The sequence below is a fragment of the Sceloporus undulatus genome, chromosome 2 (genome assembly GCF_019175285.1).
Source record: "Sceloporus undulatus isolate JIND9_A2432 ecotype Alabama chromosome 2, SceUnd_v1.1, whole genome shotgun sequence".
Taxonomy (NCBI): Eukaryota; Metazoa; Chordata; class Lepidosauria; order Squamata; family Phrynosomatidae; genus Sceloporus; species Sceloporus undulatus.
In genome coordinates, this window is record NC_056523.1 from 154546895 (window position 1) to 154568099 (window position 21205).

Genomic DNA, 21205 nt, shown 5'->3' on the forward strand with positions numbered 1-21205 from the left:
TTGCTCCCTCTTGATATATGACATCCCTTTAAATATTTGAACAGGGCTATCATATCACCTCTTAACCTTCTTTTCTCCAGGCTAAACATCCCCAGCTCCCTGAGTCGTTCCTCATAGGGCAAGGTTTCCAGACCTTTCACCATTTTAGTCGCCCTCCTTTGGACACGCTCCAGTTTCTCAATGTCCTTTTTGAATTGTGGTGCCCAGAACTGGACACAATATTCCAGGTGGGGCCTGACCAGAGCAGAATATAGTGGCACTTTGACTTCCCGTGATCTAGACACTATACTTCTATTGATGCAGCCTAAAATCGCACTGTTGACTCATGTTCAACTTATGGTCTACTTGGACTCCTAGATCCCTTTCACATGTAGTTTCATTCAGCCAAGTGTCCTCCATCCTATATCTTTGCTTTTCATTTTTCCGCCCTAAGTGCAGTACCTTACATTTCTCTGTGTTGAATTTCATTTTGTTAGCTATGGCCCAGTTTTCTAGTCTGTTCAGATCATTTTGAATCTTGATCCTGTCCTCTGGAGTATTAGCTACTCCCCCTAATTTGGTGTCATCTGCAAATTTGATAAGTATGCCCCCAATTTTGTCCTCCAAGTCATTGATAAAGATGTTGAATAGCACTGGGCCCAGGACAGAGCCCAGTGGGACCCCACTGGTCACTTCTCTCCAGGATGAAAAGGAGCCATTGTTGAGCACCCTTTGGGTTCGGCCGGTCAACCAATTACAAATCCATGTAACAGTTGCCTTGTCTAGCCCACATTTTACAAGCTTGTTTGCAAGAATGTCATGGGAAACCTTGTCAAGGCCTTAGTGAAATCAAGATATACTACATCCACAGCATTCCCTTCATCTACCAAGCTGGTAATTTTATCAAAAAAAGAGATCAGGTTTGTCTGGCATGACTTCTTTCTCTGAAACCCATGTTGACTTTTTGTGATTATGGAATTGCTTTCTAGATGTTCACAGACTCTTTGTTTAATTATCTGCTCTAGAATCTTTCCTGGTATCGATTTCAAACTAACTGGACAATAATTGTTGGGATCCTCTCTTTTCCCTTTTTTGAAGATGGGGACAACATTTGCCCTCCTCCAATCTGCTGGCACTTCTCTTGTTCTCCAGGACTTCTCAAAGATTATTGCCAATGGCTCCGATATTACATTTGCCAGTTCTTTTAATACCCTTGGATGTAGTTCATCTGGTCCTGGAGACTTATATTCGTTTAGGTTAAACAGGTATTCGTTGCTTATTCTATGCTGAAATTCCTCTTTTCTGTCCTCTGCTCCATTATCGTCAGGTTGAGTTCCCTTTGCCTTTTCTGAGAAGACTGAGGCAAAGAAGGTGTTGAGTAATTCTGCTTTTTCTCTGTCCCCTGTTAGCATTTTGCCATCTTCTGCACGCAGTGGCCCTACCGTTTCCTTCTTCTTCCTTTTGCTGCGGACATATCCAAAAAAGCCTTTTTTGTTGTTCATAACCTCTCTAGCAAGCCTGAGTTCATTCTGTGCTTTGGCTTTTCTGACTTTACCCCTACATGTGCTTGCTATTTGTTTGAATTCCTCTTTGGTGATTTCCCCATTTTTCCATTTCTTATACATGTCCCTTTTTAAATTTAGCTCAGCTGAAAGTTCTTTAGTCATCCATCCTGGTTTCTTGAGACATCTCCCATTTTTCTTCCTCATTGGAACTGTTTGAAATTGTGCCTTCAGAATCTCCCTTTTAAGAAACTCCCTTTCATCTTGAGCTCCCTTCTCTTTTAGTATTGTTGACCATGGAATCACACCCAGTATTTCTTTAAGTTTACTAAAATCAGCTGTCCTAAAGTCTAGGATGCGTGTCTGACTCTGCCTGGCTTCTCCTTTCCATTGTATAACAAACTCCAGGAGAACATGGTCACTCCCACCTAAGGATCCCACCACTTGCACCCCATTAACCAAGTCATCCTTGTTGGTTAGGATAAGATCTAGAATAGTTGAACCCCTTGTTGCCTCTTCCACCTTTTGGACAATGAAATTGTCTCCAAGGCAAGTGAGGAATTTGCTAGACCTTGAGGATTTGGCTGAGTTTGACTTCCAGCAAATATCAGGATAGTTGAAGTCGCCCATCACTACTACATCTCTCCTTTCTGAATGTGTGGTTATCTGTTCTAGAAAGGCATCATCCAATTCCTCCGTCTGACTTGGGGGTCTGCATGTGACGAGGGCATCCTTTTTGGCCCGTCTGGACTGGGCCCAAATTACATTTTAGTGTATTGCTGCTCCCCCCCCCCATTTTCAGATTTTTAATTAGAGAATCATGGCAAAGAAAGAAGTAACTAATCTTATAATCCAAACTTCAGACCGAGAATACTAGCAGGGTAAAATGAACGGTCAAACAGGATTGATGTTTACAGCATGACACCTCATTATGTTAGATGTTTCATGTTCAGACAACTTGATAGTTCAAAACAATGTAACTGTCTCCATGATCAAACGCAAACCACAGTGCCAATTCCCCATTTCTTGGGGAGATAAGCGATGAAAAAAAGCCATTCTCACTGCTTTTTTCATCACTTATCTCTCCAGGAAAGGGGGAACTGGCACTGTGGGTCTGTAATGGGAGTGAAGGACAGCATCTTGATTTTATGTGGCCTAGCTGTACTGTGCTGCTAGTGAAGCATCTCTGAAAACTGAGGTCTGTATCAGGGAAGCTACTGTGGCATTAAATACACAATCACATATCACCAGTGTGGTATAGTGGTTTTAGTGTTGTACTAAGACGCCAGGAGGTCAGTGTTCAAATTTTCGCTCAACAATGGTAATTCACTGGGTGACTGTAGACAAGTCACACTCTTTCAGCCTCAGAGGAAGGCAATAGCCCTCACCCATCCACCAAACAAATCTTACCACGAAACAACTGTGATAGGGTCAGCATAAGTCAGAAACAATTTAAAGGTACACAACAACAACATATACGATCCTGTTTAGATCTGTGTCCTTTTGAGAAGCCTATTCACAGGAAGTTTTCCCTCTGTATGTATTGCTTTAGTCTTACAGCAATGATGGAGACTGTACATACTTCAGCGCATCAACAAACCAAAATGGCAAGTAAATGCAAGCATTACATGATGCCATTATAAGGAAAATCCTTTTTCTTATTCTGCTTTTGTCCACATAACTGAAGATGATATTCCTTACTTAAATGTCTCATGCAGCAAAGCAGAACCCTTAGGCAAAACACCTACACCTACACACACACCACCTTCATGAAGGGATGTTGCTCAATCCACAGACCTTTGCCATTTACTACCATTTACTTTGGTAGTAAATGATGGTGCAATTTCTCTCTTGTATCTTGGGTTGACCTAATTTACTGCCCTACTTTTTAATGTGCAGACAAAATCATAAAAGCATCACAAGCATTGATCATCAAATGCAAGTAGGCAAAGTAGCTTGGCATGGCAGATTTTGGTGGAAAGATATTTTCTTCACCCTTGAGGCATAAGAGGGGGAAAAGGGCATCTCAAGGGAAAGGGGAACAGACACTGGCTCCCTAGCTAGAGATCTAGATAACAGTTTATTCAGAGCAGGTGTACAACTCCTGTATGATACACAGACACACACGTATACACACAGAATGAGAAACGTCAGGCTTACACTAACATAGAACAGGAAAGCTGCAGCAGCAAACCATGAGAGTTTAAGGTTTTCTGCATGGCTCTGCATGTTTCTAAAACAGTAAAGCAGACATTTACGCAGGATAAAAAAAGAAATAAGCCATAAGAAAAAAACAAGTTCAAGGGGGGGGGGGAGTGTGTGCTGAAAAGTCCTCAGTCTAACCAAGAAGGGAATGGCCTAGAGCCATGAAACTTACGTGGTATTCCATGTACAGTGGTGCCTCGGGTTACCAAATTAATTCGTAACGCGGCCGCTTTCGTAACCCGAAAAGCCTTCGTAAGCCGAATTGCCATAGGCGCTAATGGGGAAAAGCCGCGATTCCGTGCGAAAAAGCCGAAAAAAGCACCAAAAGTTTTTTCGTAACCCGAAAAAACATTCGTAACCCGAAACAATAATTCCCTATGGGATTTTTTCGTATCCCGAAAATTTCGTAACCTGGGTATTTCGTATCCCGAGGTACCACTGTATTCAGTCCGAAGTTCGATGCACTTGGCACATTGTTTCTCAAGTTTCTTTCACCTTTCCAAAATTTTTACTGAAATACTGCTCTGCTACTAGTATAATATCTGAATCATTCAAAACGTTCCTCCCTTTCAAACTATTTTTAAAATATGGAAAGGGAAATAGTTGATGCAGCAAGATCTGGTGAGCAGGGTGGGTGGTCTATGCCCACAAACCCCAAATTCCTGAAAACACCCATTGTCTTGTCAGTCCTGTGAACGATGCATTGTTCTGCAAACAGAGAACACCTTTCTCAACTTCCCTTGCTGTTTTTTCTTTAATGCCTCCTTTAATCAGCACAGGAATTTAGAACAGTATTCTGCATTATATCATCCTTTAGAAGATAGTCAAAATACCTTCCTTCTCCCAAAAAAACTGTGGCCATGGCCCTTCCTGCTGATCTTGAATTTCTTCAGCCATGGACAAACTGAGTGCTACCACTGCAAGGACTATTGTTTGGTCTCTGGATCATAGTGATGTAACCATATTTCATCAACAGTGATGAGTCATTCCAAAAAGTTATCATTAGATCACTCAAAATGCTGGAAAATCAACTTGGAGGTATCCATTCAATTTAATTTCTGGTCAGCATTCAAACATTTCAACACCCACTTGGCTGACACCTACTGTATAGCCAACTGCTCATGAATGATATACTCAATGCATTCCTGGGATATCTCTAGTGTCTCAGCAATTGTTTTAGCTGAGATTAGCTGATCTGTCAAAATCAGGTCATGAACATGCTCAACAATTTCATGAGTTGACACTATTGCAGGCCTCCCAGACCTTGTTGCACCCTTGGTCTTGAAATCTCCATGCTGAAAGCCACTTTTTCCCAGTTGAGTATGTTCGACACTTGTCACCCAATGTTTACATAATACACTCATGGATTTCCTTTGGCGCTTTCTTCTGTAGGAACCGCATGATGGCTTAGAAAGTTTGGCCCTTGAAAATTCCACACTTTTCATTGACATGATTCTATCAACAATCTGAAAAAATTCAGAAATAGCTATGATTCTGCAAATTGGCAATTTATATTACAAAATAAAGTTCTTTGTGTTCTCTTCCAACTCTTGAGTCTATGATTCTAAACTACAGTGACAAAACTTTTGATAAGTGGGTCAGGCCAAGAACTTTTCAGCACCCTCTCATAAAACAGACATTCAAAATGTCTACAACAAACACAAAGGACTTCATCTGGCACTGAAAGGAGATCAAGGTCACTCCCTTGATGGAACGCCTTCCAAAGACAGGTCTTGAATCCTGTGCTGAGAGAGGCAAGATTTAAATTAACTAAATGAATAATAAATAAAATAAATAGTTTGCACCTTCCAAAAAAGCCCTGCTTCAGTTCCTCATTTACCTCATTTTTGAAGCTACTGGAGCCAAAGAAGGGTCTCCAAAGCTTCTCTTGCATTATAAATAGCAGCTTTAAGAAATTGAGCTTTGCTGGGAACAGCAAAGTTAAGCTTTCCTTCCTTGAATCTTTCCTTCCCCACAGCCCTGCAATTGTACAGGCTCCCCCTCAGTTCCAAGTAGAAAAAAATCAAAATTCCAAAGAGGGGACTTCCATGAAGAAGAAAAAAGGCTGGTTGCTATAACTCATTACAAAACATGATAAGACACTTCGAAATTTCACAGTGTTTTTGGTTGTTATTCAAGTTCCACAGGCTACTTTCAAGTTAAAATTTCAAAGGGGGTGGGACCTCCTTGAGGCAAAAATTGGGGGCCTGCCTTAACTTTCATAACATCACAGCCAATGTCTCAAAATCTGACAGCATGGTTTTGGATGTTACTTAAATTGCAGTCACCAATATCCAGCTGATATTTTATATGGGGAGCTTCCCCAAAACAAAAAAGGGACACTGCCATAATTTATCCAGAAATTACTTTTTAAAGGATTAGAAAACAGGAGTAGGCCCTCTGCTCTGCTGCTAAGATGTACCCACCATCAACTTCAACCCTCTGGCAACCCCATGAATGAGAAGACCTGCAAGTCTTTGTTGCTGTGACTTTCTTGAGTCTATCTATGTGGAATGTGGTCTTCTTCTTTTCCCATTGCCTTCTACTTTGTTAAGCATTACTGACTTTTCTAGTGAGTCATGATTTCTCATAGTATGTCCAAAGCATGGCAGTCTTAGTTTAGTCGTCTTGGCTTCTAGGGAGAGTTCAGACTTGATTTGCTCTGGTACTCATTTATTGGTCTTTTTAGCAGTCCACAGTATCTGTAGAATTCTTCTCTGGTACCAGATTTCAATTTAGTGAACTTTCTTCCTATCAGCTTTCTGAACCATACATAGAAATGTGAAAGATGATGGCATGGACAATTCTAAACTTAGTATTCAGTTAGATATACTGATACTTCAGGATCATAGCTGCCCTTCCAATAATAATATAATAATAATGATTTATTTATAGCCCGCCCAATCACAAGGAATTCCAAGTCCTAGGAGATTATCACATGGAGGCTTGACCATCCTTAAAACGTGGCTAGATAGCCTCTAAAGTGCAAGGGTATGTTCGTCGGTTGTGCTTGTCTCCCATGATGAAATTGTCATGGAGGCATCCCATCATTAAAGTGTTCACAGATAGGAACTTCCTTTATGAGAGAAATGGTGGTTCCGTGAACGCTTTAATTATGAGACACCTCTATGACAATTTCATCACGGGAGACAAGCACAACCGGTGATTAGACCCTCGCACTTTAGGAACGATCTAGCCATGTTTTAAGGACACTAACCCTAAGTGTGATAATCTCCTTAGTCTTCTGATTTCTTGACTGCAGTCTCCATTCTGTCTCTGTAGCCTGAAGCAACTCTACCGGTATACCATCTGTTGCTGTGATTTATTCCACCCAAGTATTCTGAATACAACTTCACTTTCTAAAATTGTAGGTTCATCTTCAAATCTTTCTTCCTTGAATGTAGTTGTTCAGTGTACTGTTTCCACTATGTTTTTATTTCTACTTGGTCATGCAATGTACTCTCCTGCTGTACATTATCCCCATTCCAGTTTTAAACTTCCCTTTGATTTCTCAGATCTTGTGGAAGAGGTCTCTTGCTCTTCCTTCCTTGTTGTCTTCTATTTCTCTGCAATGTTAATTATAATAATTCTCTTTATCGTTGTGCATGAGTTGGTGTTCAGTTCCATTTATGGTTCTGATTTTGTTCCTATCTCCCCTTTGTTTTGCCTCTCTTCTTTCCTTGACACTTCTTTCCTTGACACTTCAGTGTATTGTCTCCATCATCTTTTTTATTCCTACTTGCTCATATAATGTTCCCCCGCTGATTGTAGAGTATCCTCACTCTTGGTTTAAATCTCCCTTTGATTTCTCAGATCTTGGGGAAGAGATCTCTTGGTCTTTTTTTCAATCTTCTCTTTCTCTGCATTCATTATTATAGTAGTTCCCTTTGTCCCTATGCACAAGTCTCTGAACAGTTGCATTCAGGGTTCTGATTCTATTTCTTTTCCTTTTGCATCTTATCTGTCCTAAACTGCTTAAAGAGTTTCATCTATCTTCCATTGAGGCTTCTCTTTCTTTGTAGCTGCAGGAAGTGTCTTTTTGCATTCCTCTCTGACAATCCAGACAATCCTGGCTTCAATCAAGAGGTTTTCTAGCTCCTAGTCAATCAGGCTTAATAGTGCAAATCTCTTTTTTAAATTATCTTTAGGTTCTATGGGGACCTACAGGTTGTATTTTGGTATGAAGACTGATTTAGTGTTCTTCTTTAGTTCTACTCTAATTTTTGACTTTGACATTGACATCAGTAATTCTTTATGCCAAAATCTGTTCCTGGCCTTGTTTTTGCAGAGAGATTGGAATTTCTCCACCTTCTGCTTCCAGCTATGTGGTCTATTTGATCTCTACATTGGTGATATCCATGTATACAGTCACCAGTTTAGTTGCTTGAAAAATGTGTTTGTAATGAACACATTGCTGGCATCACAGAATTCAATCAGTTCCTTTTTTGTTTTCCACCTATGACTAAAAAGAAGTCCTGTTTTGGTGGGTGATCAATTTCATCCTGGAATCCAGCACAGAAACTTTCAGTTTTTAATTCTTCTGCCTCTGTAGTTAGAGCATAAACTTTCCCTGAAGTCTTATTATTCAGTCATATTTTGCATTACATATATCCGTTGAGTGTTTTTGATACATTTCTCCTTACTATTAATGCCATCCCATTTCTTCTTAGGATTTTCATTTCCTTATTAAAACACAGTGCATCATCTGAGTCCACCTGTCTCATTAGTGACAGTGCTACTCATAGTTGTCTTCTCTGTACCTCAGCAGTTCATTGAGTGCCATCTGATGTGGAAGTGTCATCTTCTTGCACTCTTGCGTTGTCTCATCATAAGGTGTTTTTTTTTTTGTGGGAAAAGACAATCAAAGGGGGTCTACCATGCCTCCTTCTGTGCAGTACTAATAAGTGTTATGATGTAACTGCTGTTGTCTCTGAGAGATCCTCCATCAGTGTGGAGGATGACTTGAAGTTGACTTGACAGCATCTAACAACAGCAACAACAACTACTAGAAAATATGCCCTATTATAATGCCTAGAAAAACCATACAAGAGTTGACATGCTTTTTGTCTCTTACTATGCAGATTCCATACCCTGCTAGCAAAATCAAAGGCTGTGCAACAAAAGTATGTAGAAAAACCATACAAGAGTTGACATGTTTTTTGTCTCTATGCAGACTCCATACCCTGCTAGCAAAATCAAAGGCTGTGCAACTGTAGGCTAGAATTGGAACTGTGTTAGGAATACAAAAATGTGCACGAAGGAGACAACTCAAAATAGGCTACTTAAGTTGGCCTCAATTCCATGACTATTACCACCAATCAGTACTCATTGTTTATTATCTAGACTCACTTTGACTCCTCTACTCTGGGGCAATGTTTGTTCATAGATCCATTTCAGTGCTACACACCTGTATTTATGACTGACATTTGTTAGTTCATCCATCACTTTAGGTAGATTCCAGTTTTTATAAGACTGCATATGTAAATCTTCTGACTTCATTAGTGTCTATATACTGCCATTTCTCAATATACTTCCTTTGGTTTCAACAGTACAAGTCTCTCTGTGTATACTTCATTAACAGCCTGAAGCAATCTCTTGGCTACAGAAGTCTGTGCCTCAATAATGTATTCATGACTTTAAGAAGTTATGGGGCTCCTTTTCTCTCGCCGAAGGCAAGTAAGCAACAATAACAACAACACCCTTGTTATGTTTCCAAAGCACTAATTGGTCTCCCAGTCAAATATGTATGTACTGTTGATAAATGTTCTTGCCCAACAGATGCTTTGCAACTTCTTCCATTAAAATGCTGGCATGCAGCCAGCAATGCCAGCATGCCACAACCTTTTCCCAGAGCAGCCAGCTGTGTTCATTTCCTCGTCTAGCTGTTGTCTCCCTCCTATCCCTAGGGCAATAATTTAAGTGGCTTGATGTTATCAGTGATTATTTTTTGTAAAATTAATCTCTTAAACTTATTGTGATTTGTATTTTGCTTTGGAAGATGCTCCAAGTGGTTGTTTTTTAAATTTACCTTTAAAGGAGGCATATAAATTTCTCAAATAAAATAAAATGTGGTATCTGTGACAAATACTTTGCACTTTTGCTGCCAACTGAGTTGACGGATATTAAAGACCCAATGGATATCTCCCACGGCTATACATTCTTATCTTTCACAATGAATGGATAGTTTTCTAAAGTACAGATGATGTATGTGTACATATATATGTGTGTGTGTGTGTGTGTGTGTGTGTGTGTGTGTGTGTGTGTACATATATATGGAACTCAAAGATACTTTGCAGAAATTCAACAACGACACCTGGCATCACCTCAGTGCATTAAGAAAGATTTGATCTTGTATGGAATATAGGCCATAGAAACCCTTGAGTCAGCCTTTGGCTAAACTGGCTAAAGTGGAGAAGTGACTAAGGTTAAAATTAGAGATTCACATCCTTTAATATGAACCTCTTCATGGGATGTGAGAATGGGGCAATACTCTGAGTGCTGGGCTTGGGCCCATTCCCTTTTATACCCAAGAAGACTCTCTCTCTCTTTCTCTCTCTGACCCACACTTGGCTGAACAATGTTAACACTAGGGCAATGGCATGGGGCAATGCCTGACCCACTTGCATGACCCAGATGGATTGCAGCTGGAATCCTCCAGCATATGTTTGAAAGAAGGAAACACTGAAGCTGAAATGGGACATCAAAACAGGAAGGCAAATGGTACAATTTCCCTGTGCCTTATTTCAGTAGTACCAGAGGCGAGGCTGATACAGTTCCAACTATATCACAGGTGCACAAGAGCACTGCAACAGGCTTCAGCATAGGATATTGCTCCTAAGTCTGTTAAATTAAAGCCACTGGAGATAATAGCTTTCTGTGAATTGCATTTGTGTTCTTATGTCTTTTGTTCCCCCAGTATGATGCATATACATTATGATGGCCCCTTCCATATAGCCAATTATTTGGAGAACCTGTCTTTTGGCAAGTACCACCATGTTTTCTCTTAAGGCTAGGTGTAATGTATATTCTATAGAACTACTTATGGTAGATTTGCCTGTATTCCTTATGCCACAAGAAGATGCCCACGTAATAACTTGGAAGCAGTCTATGGAACACAGTTTACTGCACTATAGTCTTTATAACCAGATTCAACAAGCCAAAATCTATCCATTATTAAGTAAGATGAATGGAAGATCAGACCTTTTTAATGTAAAATTCTTGCTGGAAGACAAATGCCCCAATGTCACTCTTGCAGTTGCCAAATTTCTTTCTGAGGCAGCTAGAATCAGAATCCATTATGTATAAAGGGACAGTTAGTTTTATCATTAGAGTTAGAGTTTGTTAGAGGTATATTTTGCAACTTCCTCTCCTCTTGTTTTATTGTGGGAAATTTTGAGAACTTGAATATCTAAATGCCTAAATTTTGGGTCTATGGACCATAATAAATTATGACTGACTGACTGCCAGGCCTCAGCACCACCAGCATTCCTGCAAGGCAGAGGTGGCGATGGGATTCAGAAGAATGCAGTGGAATACAAAACCAAGCTTCTCAGTTTCTGTTACGATACAGCTCACACTCTGGGATATGTGATAATTGATTATCAAAACTCATAATCATATGTTTGCCTTGAAGGTAAAAAGATACTTCGTAACCTCCCACTCCTTTTTTCTTTTTCTTAAAAAAAAAGCAACAACTTAATGAATCCAGAGCCAGATTCACTTGGAGTACTGTGTGACTGTTTTGGTCACTGCACCACAAAAAAAAACATAATATTGTAAAACTTGACAAGATGGAGAAAAATGCAACCAAATCTACCAGTAGCCTGAAGCAACACCAGAGAAGGAAAGGTTGCAATATTTGAGGCTGTTAATCATAGCAAATAAATAAATAAATAAATAAAAATTAAAAAATGAGTAAGTGAAAATTATACAGGTAAAACAATGGGCTGGTACAGACTAGCAGTAAGTGACGGTTTGGGGGCAGCATGGGGGTGTGGCATTTAGAAGATGTATGCCCCGATGATGCCCTCAAGCTGGCATCAAGTTGCCCACCAGACCAGATGGTGAGCAGCATTGCAGCACTCCGGCAGCATAGCAATTATACGCTGCACACCACAGAAGCACTTTAAAGCTGCAGCGGAAAGGCCACCCTTCTGCCAGCTCAAAAAGGAGCTGCCAGCTCAATAAGGTTGGTTGCCGGAGCCCCAATCCGGGGCTCAAAGGGCCGTCTGTTTTGGCTCCACGTCTGGTGTGGAGAAAATGGATAAGGGGGGAAAATTTTCCCTACTTCCTCTCACAACGCAAGAACCTCAGGCCATCCAATGAAACTGAATGATAGTAAATTCAGATCAAGCAAAAGGAAACATTTCTTTACAAAGTATGCAAGGGATCTTCTAGCAGTAAATAAAGGAAAGAAATTGGTAGCATGAACTTTCATAGACCCAAGACTATGGAAGTTCATGTTACCAGCTTCTTTCTTTCAGCTAGTCTCAAAGGTGCTACATGATCCCTTTGTCTGATATTCCAGACTAACATGGTTTACAGGAATCATTGAAAAATGTCTTTGGGGAAAAGGAGAATAATTTAAAGCAAAATTCTGCATGTAAGTAAGTTCATGTTTGTGGCTCTTCTTAGGTAATTTAGAGTATGGGTTTGAAAAAATAAATATGTAACATTTCTGCTCTTGGAAATTACCTTCAATAAATTGGGTGTTACCTTCAAGGTATGCCAGGTAACTGCCAAGCAAACAGATGTTCCTTTTTTATTTGTCTTTTCCAAAGCCAGATTCAAAGAAGAGCTATAAGTCTGGACTTAGCTGAATGCAAGTTTTATTTTATTACCACATAGTGTCTTCACTGAGATATTTTACAATCCCATTCTAACAAACCATCAACTATTGGACCAGCAATAGGCTACATAGTTCTGCAATCTCTCTCCTTTCTTCTTTTCTTCTGTTAAATAACACTCTCTTGTTTGGTCCAAACTAGAAAACTGGGTTAAATGTTCCTTCAAATCAGAATCAAATCTCAAATACAAATATGAGCAGTTCCTCTTTTAGGGACATTTCCACAGACTCAGTTTCCTAAAATGGTTAGATTAATCTTTGCAATCTTAAATAAAAGACATATTTAGTATGTCTGTGATTTGGCCCCAAGTTCGAAATCTTTTGCTATACTCTTGTAATCTTCCAATTTCACAGTAAGACCTGAAATACATGTAGGAATTGTAGGAAAAGCTTCAAACAGAGAGTGCTTTATATCCCCATTGTTTGATTCAGGACACAGGCCAACCAGCATCATGGACCAGTTCACTGGTATGATACATTCTCAGGACACCACAGTCTTGTTTTTAATGCTCATTAAAGGGATAATTATTTATAATACTTTACCTCAATGAAATACTGATGCACCAATACACTGCAGTTGCAGTTTTTACTTTTTGGTTCTACCTATCAATAACTACCTTACGAGGTGAGCACCAATAGTTGTCAATGTGTCTCATAAATAGTACTTTTCAAAGCATGTAAGAACATAATGAACATAATAAAATATCCATGACAAACCAGCTGACTCACCATAATCAGTTTTATTAAATCTGGCATGCTTTTCCCAGCTTGTAAAAAAAGCATTTACCACACCGCAGTGCCAAAGGGACCAGATACAGGCAGCAAGAAATGTAAATACCTGCCCTCACTCAGCTTCAAGTACTTCTTCAGAAGAAAGTACTTAAACACAACTGGGGAAAAAATATCAGTGATCACTCCTGCTGACAGCTTATGTAAGACAAATGTCACAGCTAGTATTAGTAATAATTACAGTGGCACTTACATGGTAAAATATATTCATATAATGCTAGTAATGAGAGAATAACACCTGTGGAACTCATTAACAAGTACTAAGAAAGGCCAATTATCACAGGTATTTATCCAGTGAATTAACTTTTGTAATTAGGTAGATTAATTCTCACCTTTGAAAGTTACAACTCTCTCTCTCTGTGTGTGTGTGTGTGTGTGTGTTTCACCAGAACATATTACATTCTTCACCTACCACTGTAAAAACGTTGTGTACTTAATCCCTGGGTCTATAAGTTCTGTATTTGGACTCAAGGGTTAGGAGGACCAGGGAGAAGCGATAAAAGAACAACCCAGGAGGGAAACAAGCAGCACCCAACAGCTGTAGCAAGATACACAGGCAAAAGAAGCATGGGCTAGTGGCACACAGGCAAAAGTAATAGGGGTCAAAGTCAAGTATATAGCCAAGAGGAAGTTGTGGCAAGGTGATGTAAGGACAAGAACAGGGAGGAAAGGACAAGCAGGCACACATAAAGAAATCACCAGAGCAGAGACTTGGTCCTGCATGGGAAACAGAATATTCAGAGGAAGTCTGAGGTACACAGAAGCTAAATGACATCTCACTGCTTGGTGCTCCTGACTGTGTGGTGTAAGAAGGGCTCTCCTTGGGCTGGCTAATGTCCACCATAAGCCCTGGCAAGGGCAAAGACAGTAAATGCTTGGCAGGTATTAGGGTTGTCAGATGTCCCTTATGATAAGCTATGTCCTTTCTTTGAGGGTTGGAAAGCTTTTCCTTTCATACAGATGGAACAAGATGCCAAGAAATTCTGAATTTTGGGGTGTAAACCCTTCATAAAGATGGAAATGTGTGCATTATGTAATTTATGAATGTGGACAAAATGTTAATTTTACAGAGAAACGCATCGCTCGGGTAACTAAAATTAGTATTTTCATTTACTATTTAGGCAATTCACAAACTTGTTAACAGCTACTTCCTGACTGTCAACACTATATGTCAAGATTTTCAACAGTCCCTTACTGCTTTTTTGAAAAACTGGCTACACTTATGGGTACCTACAGCGCTATCTTCGGTCTCCTATCCTTGGTTGGTCACAATGAGAATGAAGAGCTGAAGGAACTGGCTGCAAGTGCTTCCAAGGAAATAAACTTGCATCAGAAGACTCAGGTTCAAAGCCCTACGTAGCCGGGGGAAATCATCAGTTGGCCTTGAGCATACAATCCCTTTAGGTGACAGGGTTGTTTTGGGGATAAAAATAATATATTGTGACCTAGCCTGAGCCTACGCAATGAGCCAAGAAAAGAACATAATTAATAATTGATTTGAGCAATCCAGATAGCTGAGGAAAAGACCCTGACTTTCTCCTTCACCTCCTTTCTCGGTCATTCTGCAATAGATTATTAAGTAACATTCAAAGGGACATAGCCAGCTAGTTTGTTGTGATGAAAAGGACATGGGAAAGGAAATCATGTGCTAACTTTCCATTGTTTAGATGAGAAATGCCAGATAATTAATACTGTATTGTTTCTCAAAATTATATTCCAAGTCAGAGAATATAAATTACACAATGGTTATGACCAATTACCTCAGTTTAAATGCATTGTCTATTCTTAAAGCGATGAGAACAGAATTTCTATAAGATGTATGATATATGTATACAGTGGTCCCTCCACATTCACTGGCATTAGGGTGAAGGTTCCCCATCAATGTGGAAAAACCGCAAATAAAAAACACCAATACAAAACATCTCTCTAGGAATCTTCAGGTCCTCCAGTGCAATTCTATGGTCAACCTCTGCCAGAGACTGATCACAGAATCATGCTGGAGAACTTACAAATGCCTAGAGAAGTGTTTCCTCTAGGAACTTCTAGGTCAGTGATGGCGAACCTATGGCACGCGTGCCTGAGGTGGCACTCAGATCCCTCTCTGTGGGCACATGTGCCATCATCCCAGCACAGAGTTTGCCAGAGTTTGTTACTAGAAAGCCAGAGGGACATGGCACTTTGAAATAAATAAGTGGGTTTTGGGTTGCAGTTTGGGCACTTGGCCTCGAAAAGGTTCACCATCATTGTTCTAGGTTCTCCAGCACAACTCTATGGTCAACTTCTAGCAGAGTTGTGTTGGAGGACCTAGAGATTACTAGAGGGAACATATTTATCAAAACAGCAAATAATCAAATTCACAAAGTCAAAGCTGCAAATGCAGAGGGCCAACTGTAGTTAGAAATTCTGCAGTTTGGCTAAAATTATCTTAATGAGTTAGAAGCAGGGCTAATCAGAGGGATGATTGGGAGGGCCATTTGATCCAGGTCTCAAATACAAAGAAAGCCTCAGATTTAAACTCTTGTTCTCTTTTGACAACTGATTTGCAGCTTGCTTTTTATGTGCAGGTTGTACCAACTAGGGGTCAAGAATGTTGGAAATGGGTTCACCATGCTTAATATCCATCTTGACACTGAAAGGTAGATCTTACGCATTTGCAAAGAAAAGGCAAGAAGAGCATCTGTAAGGTTTTTGGGGCCTGAACAGACAGGCCAAAATAAAGCTGCTTCTGGTCACTTTGGAAGTATGCTGTTTAAATGTTTAAGGACTGGAGTGGTGCTTTGGTGCAGCTTCTGGCCTCTTAAGATGTGCGTGCCATTTAAACAGCATACCTCCCAAGTGACCCAAAACAACTTTATTTTGGTCTGTCTGTTCGGGCCCATAAAAAAATCAAATTAAGCCTCCCTTTTTGGGAGGGGGTATATCTCATTTTGATTTCACGTATCATCATTTTTACAATTTTCAATATGGTGGTGGTGGGGGAGGGGCTCAACAGTTGCTCCAGATCTCAGAGGACTGGGACAGAACTGTTTATTTTTCACACATCAAGAACTGATTGACTGCACAGGTTGTTAAGTTGCTCAAATGGTGAATAGCTAGCCTTCTGCTGAAGAGTGAAGACTTTCCTTTACAGCTGATGCATGAAACATGCCTTCTTCTAGATGTTGGTGGAATACAACTCCCATCAGTAACATCCAGGATAGCAAATGATGAGAGATTATTGCTACCTAGAACATTGGCAGGCTAGCCACTTTGAATTTTTAAGGATGGTGGGATATAAATAACAAGCATGAGATATTTTGCTGGATTAGACCAAGCCATCCCTGAGACCAACTAAGCTAAGACAATAGTCTGTCAGCATCAATAATAGCTACCAGGCAGATGATTCAGAAAGCAGAATGGGGCATGAAGAGGACAGTCCTCTGCTTTTGTCTGCACCTATCATCAAAGGTATAGACAATACCTTTCAATTGCTCATACAGTATTTGCTCTTTCATGAACTGCCTAACTTTATTTAAAGCCAAATGAGTCATCCCACTGATAACTTTGCTACATCTTGAAATAGTGATTTATTATGTTAAATGTCTGTTAGAGAAAAATGCAATACTGAAAAACTAAGCAGTCAGCCCTCCATAACCACAGATTCATTATCCATAGAGTCAACCATTCATGGTTTGAAAATGTTTTTAAAAATGTACATTCCAAAAGCAAACTTTGATTGTGCCATTTTATATAAGAGACACCATTTTACTACATCATTGTATTTAATGGGACATGAGCATCCACTGATTTTGGTATCCATAGGGAGTCCTGGAATCAAACCCCAGCACATTCTTCACTTTTCCAATAACACCACACACTGAAAGAAGGTAGAAAACAATGAGAAATTCAGAATCACTAGAGCATCTTTAAGGGGAAATGCCAAAGTTACCTCACAATATTAACAAGGCCAGGAGAAAGATGGCCAGGACCTCTGGTGGTCAAGTTCCATGCCTTGCATAGATATTTGCCTCCTTTTTTAGAGGTAGATTGCCAAGAAGAACTGCTCCTCATGCTCTTGCAGAATCTGCGATTTCTGAAAAAACCCATCACATTCCATGCTGGACAACTGTATATAAAGAAGAGATCCACAACCAAAGATTTGGATAAGTACAGTTGCCCCTCCATTTTCATGGACTTTGAATCCATGTCCCTCATCCATTCACAGGCAGCAAATGGAGGTGGACAAAATGGGGTGTGCATCACCATTCAAGCCAATGGGTTTTGAATACTGGTGGTTGTCCGGGGGGGGGGGGGGGGGGGACAGATTCCCCATGAAAATGGAAGGGCTACTGTATATTTCTCCTATATATTCCACTCCATATGCATATTCTCAGTAGTTCTTCCTTGGAGGATATGCCTGTCCTCACACATCCGATGAAGGGCGAGACTGAGATAACAACAGCCTGCAAAAGGGCAATTAATAATGCTCATGGCTGAGGCAACATTTGAACTGCCGACTCATCAGTTTACAATTAATATTTTAAAGGTGAATTAAATGGAGTAGGAAGGCCCCTTTAGCTCTCACACTCCTGATTTTTAAAATTTAAATAAACAGCATAAGGAAGAGGAACAAATTGGTACTGTGATGTGGGGATTCTTCTTTAATCAAATCATTTACCTCCAGCATAAATATTAAGTGGCATGTGTACGTGTATATATACACACACACACACACACACACACACACACACACACTCTTACACTTATTTGTAATGGAATTAATTCTCACTGGCTACAATGGGAACTTTCTACCAGTGCAAATAACTGGTGCAAAGGGGCCCTAATTCATACTGGGCCCACAGTGGATATGGATAAGTTCCTCCTTCATCTGTGCCATAGTCTCAATGTGGACCACCTCAATCTCTATAGACAGACAGATCCATCTAACCACCCATCCACCCCAAACTGTCCCAGTTACCATGCAAGATCTAAAGAAATTAATAACATCACATTTAGTTTGTGCTCAGTCACTACACTTAAGTGGGAATCATATGGCCCTCAAAATGCCATTAGACTGCAACTTCCAGAATCTCGTACTAATGGCGAGGCTGCTGGGACTTTCAGTCCAGCAATATCTGAACAACTGTATCATTCCCACTCTTACACTACAAATCTCAGTCACAGACAATGGTCTCCCCTGTTGTGCTTCTGCTGTTTTGTAATCATTTCACAAGGCCCCTGATGACTGGCCTCACAGCCTGCTTTCCAAGAGGATTTCTGCCTATGCCTAGCCTAAGGATATCCTCTGGAATTTTCTCACTGGGGGATCCCTGCCCTGCTTACAGAGGGGATTTTGTCCTCCTTCTGGGTCTCTCCCTTCCTCACAAGGACATGCAAGACAAGGGAAACAGGGATCCTATGACAGGACCAAAAGAGTTTCATTTAACCAGATTTTACTAGTCTATTTTTCCTGGGCAGGAGCTAGCAGAAAATAATCTATAGAGAATCTTGTACTCATGTCTCTCTGGAGCTGATGCCAAGGAGATGACACACCAGGGAGCAGCCCATACAGTTGCTTTCTGCTCTTGGAAACTTCAGATTCCCAAGCTGACAGTGACAAGAGTCAACTGCTCTTTGCATTGTATTCATGAGAGAGAGAATCAACGCAAACCATACTCTTATAGCTAACATTTGCCCATGTAGTTAAGCTACCCCACTGGTTGCTCTCCTCCAAAACCACTGGGGTAGCTTAAGAGATAGGATAGTGGTTGTCCTCCTATGTAAGGATCTCTCAATACGCACCTCCAACCTCCATAGCTGCTTCTCTCCCTGAGTACAATGCCAGTTGCACCCTCAATTTCTTCCTCACTCATACATACATGTATACCTTTCAAAGCTTCACCACACACATTATGACTCTATATTGCATAACTTCTACTGCCATTTGTTATTACTTAACTATTTATTTATTAACAACAGAGCTGAACATTACATTGGTTTTTAAAGAAAACAAGTGGAAACAGCAACATCATAAGATTGAGTAATAAAAGATCTAGTAATAAAAATGGAAGGGCTTCATTTGGATGTCACAATAATATGCTGTTTAGCAAAACATGAATGAGTCTAGCTCCCACCCCAGGGGCTAATGTGTTCTGTCCCCTTTTCTCATTCTCTAACAAGACTATGAAGCAGAGCTCAGACAGATTAAACTTGAACTCCCTCTGGAAGCCAAGATGACTAAATTGAGGTTGTCATATTTCAGCCACTCTCATCTCTTCAGCCAGAAGAGATTACTCACTAGAAAAGACCATAATGCTAAGAAAGGTGGAGGGCAGTAGGAACAGAGGAAGACCAAATACCAGATGGACAGACTCAATCAAGGAGACCATGGGCCTGAGTCTGCAGGACCCGAGCAGGACAGCAAATGACAGGGGACCTGGATATATCTCATTCACAGTACTGTCATGAGTAGAGGCCAACTTGGCAGAAGTGAACAGCAACAACAAGCTGTGTCACCTGAATGCTTAACTGTGGTTAATCTTAACTACAATTAATTTAAGAAAACAAGTTTCATAAACCAGAATAGGTTTGTTTAAAACTGACCCTGAATAAGATTAGCCATAGTTTGATGAAAGCTTCTAAACTCTTTCTCCCAGCCAGGTGGAGGGAAGACAGGTGTGGAGAGAGCCTGGGAGTCCAAGGGAACTATAGTCGGATCTTGAGAGTCCCTTATGTAGTCTAGAATGCTCAGAACTGTCCAGCCAGCATGGCAAGCATAGTTCTCCAAGGAGGAACTTTTCTAAACTCTGACTATAGTTTGGTGTGACATTCAGTAATCCTCACATCAACACTTTAAGGTACTGTATATACTCGACTATAAATCGACTTCAGGTTTGGGAGCCAAAATTAAGGATTTTGATATGACCTGTGGATAAGCTGAGGGTAAAACTTAAGGGCATATAACAAAGGATAAAAAGGATGAAGCAAAGGAAAACAATGCCAAAGAACTTAGAAAATTCCAGCAAGCATAACTATTTCTCCTCAAAATAAAGGCTGGATGGATGAGACAGTAGAGGGGGGGTCAGTGATTCCAGGACAGATTACATTTTTGCTTTTCACCTGGGAATGGTTCCTTTTTTAAAAGTAGAACTTAAAGTACAGTAATTAGATTGACCGGTGGATGTCAACTTAGGTTTTTTGGTTTAATTTTTTGACTAAATTTCTAGACTTATACAGTACTCCCACATTAATATCTCCATTTTATATATGGATGAAAATAAACATGAAAGGTATTGACTTGCCAAATGTTTCCTAGTAAGATAGTGAGTGAAGTGATGTCCAAATCACAACTAACAGTCTTAATCAAGACATTGTTCATCTGAGAAAACAATGTGGAACCTGTAACATAGAAGCAGAGGCACACATACACACTGCTTCCAAGGAAGTTTTCCCAGCAGATCATCAGGATCAATGTCTTAGTTCAATATGCTTGTGTACCTAATTGTTCCAGACTTAATGATATCTAAGCAGTTCCATGAGATTTTGCAGTAAAAATGAGTCTTCCGGTCATAATGAGATAGACATTTTGTAATCTTTATCAGGGCAAAGATCCCAAAAGTGATGTTTGGTATCTTTCAAATTCAGTTTTATCCTGGAAGGCAACAATCTCTGTGAAAGTACTGTGAGCTGTACCTCAGGGATCAACATGTTTGAACCTGCTCACCCTGGTGACTGGATAGTTTTGTTGTTGTTTTTTCAAAAGTCTTCTTACTTCCTTACTTGCTGAAGCAGCAATGTAGGTCTAAGAGGGAGGTTAAAGAGCATGGAAGATTACACAACACTATGGATACTAAACAAAAGGTCACTCCTAGTTAAGCCAAGACAAGTTCCATATTTGTGTGCTACT

At 40.1% G+C, this 21205-nt stretch overlaps 2 protein-coding genes across 8 annotated transcripts in view; both read right to left on the reverse strand.

Moving 5' to 3' along the window:
• The window catches only part of MAP2K6 (mitogen-activated protein kinase kinase 6), a 1063669-nt gene that overhangs the window by 785655 nt on the left and 256809 nt on the right, over positions 1-21205 (reverse strand). The gene's annotated exons all lie outside the window — the stretch shown is intronic.
• ARSG (arylsulfatase G) overlaps positions 1-21205 on the reverse strand; it is a 152949-nt gene that overhangs the window by 45044 nt on the left and 86700 nt on the right. For 5 of the 7 annotated variants that reach the window (XM_042449704.1, XM_042449701.1, XM_042449708.1 and 2 more), the window contains one exon: positions 17249-17425. The exons of 1 other annotated variant lie outside the window; for it this stretch is intronic. In XM_042449704.1, coding sequence (XP_042305638.1) covers positions 17249-17425 — 177 coding nt within the window. The remainder of the gene's footprint in view (positions 1-17248; positions 17426-21205) is intronic. One more of the 7 variants, XM_042449703.1, reaches the window with a different exon arrangement.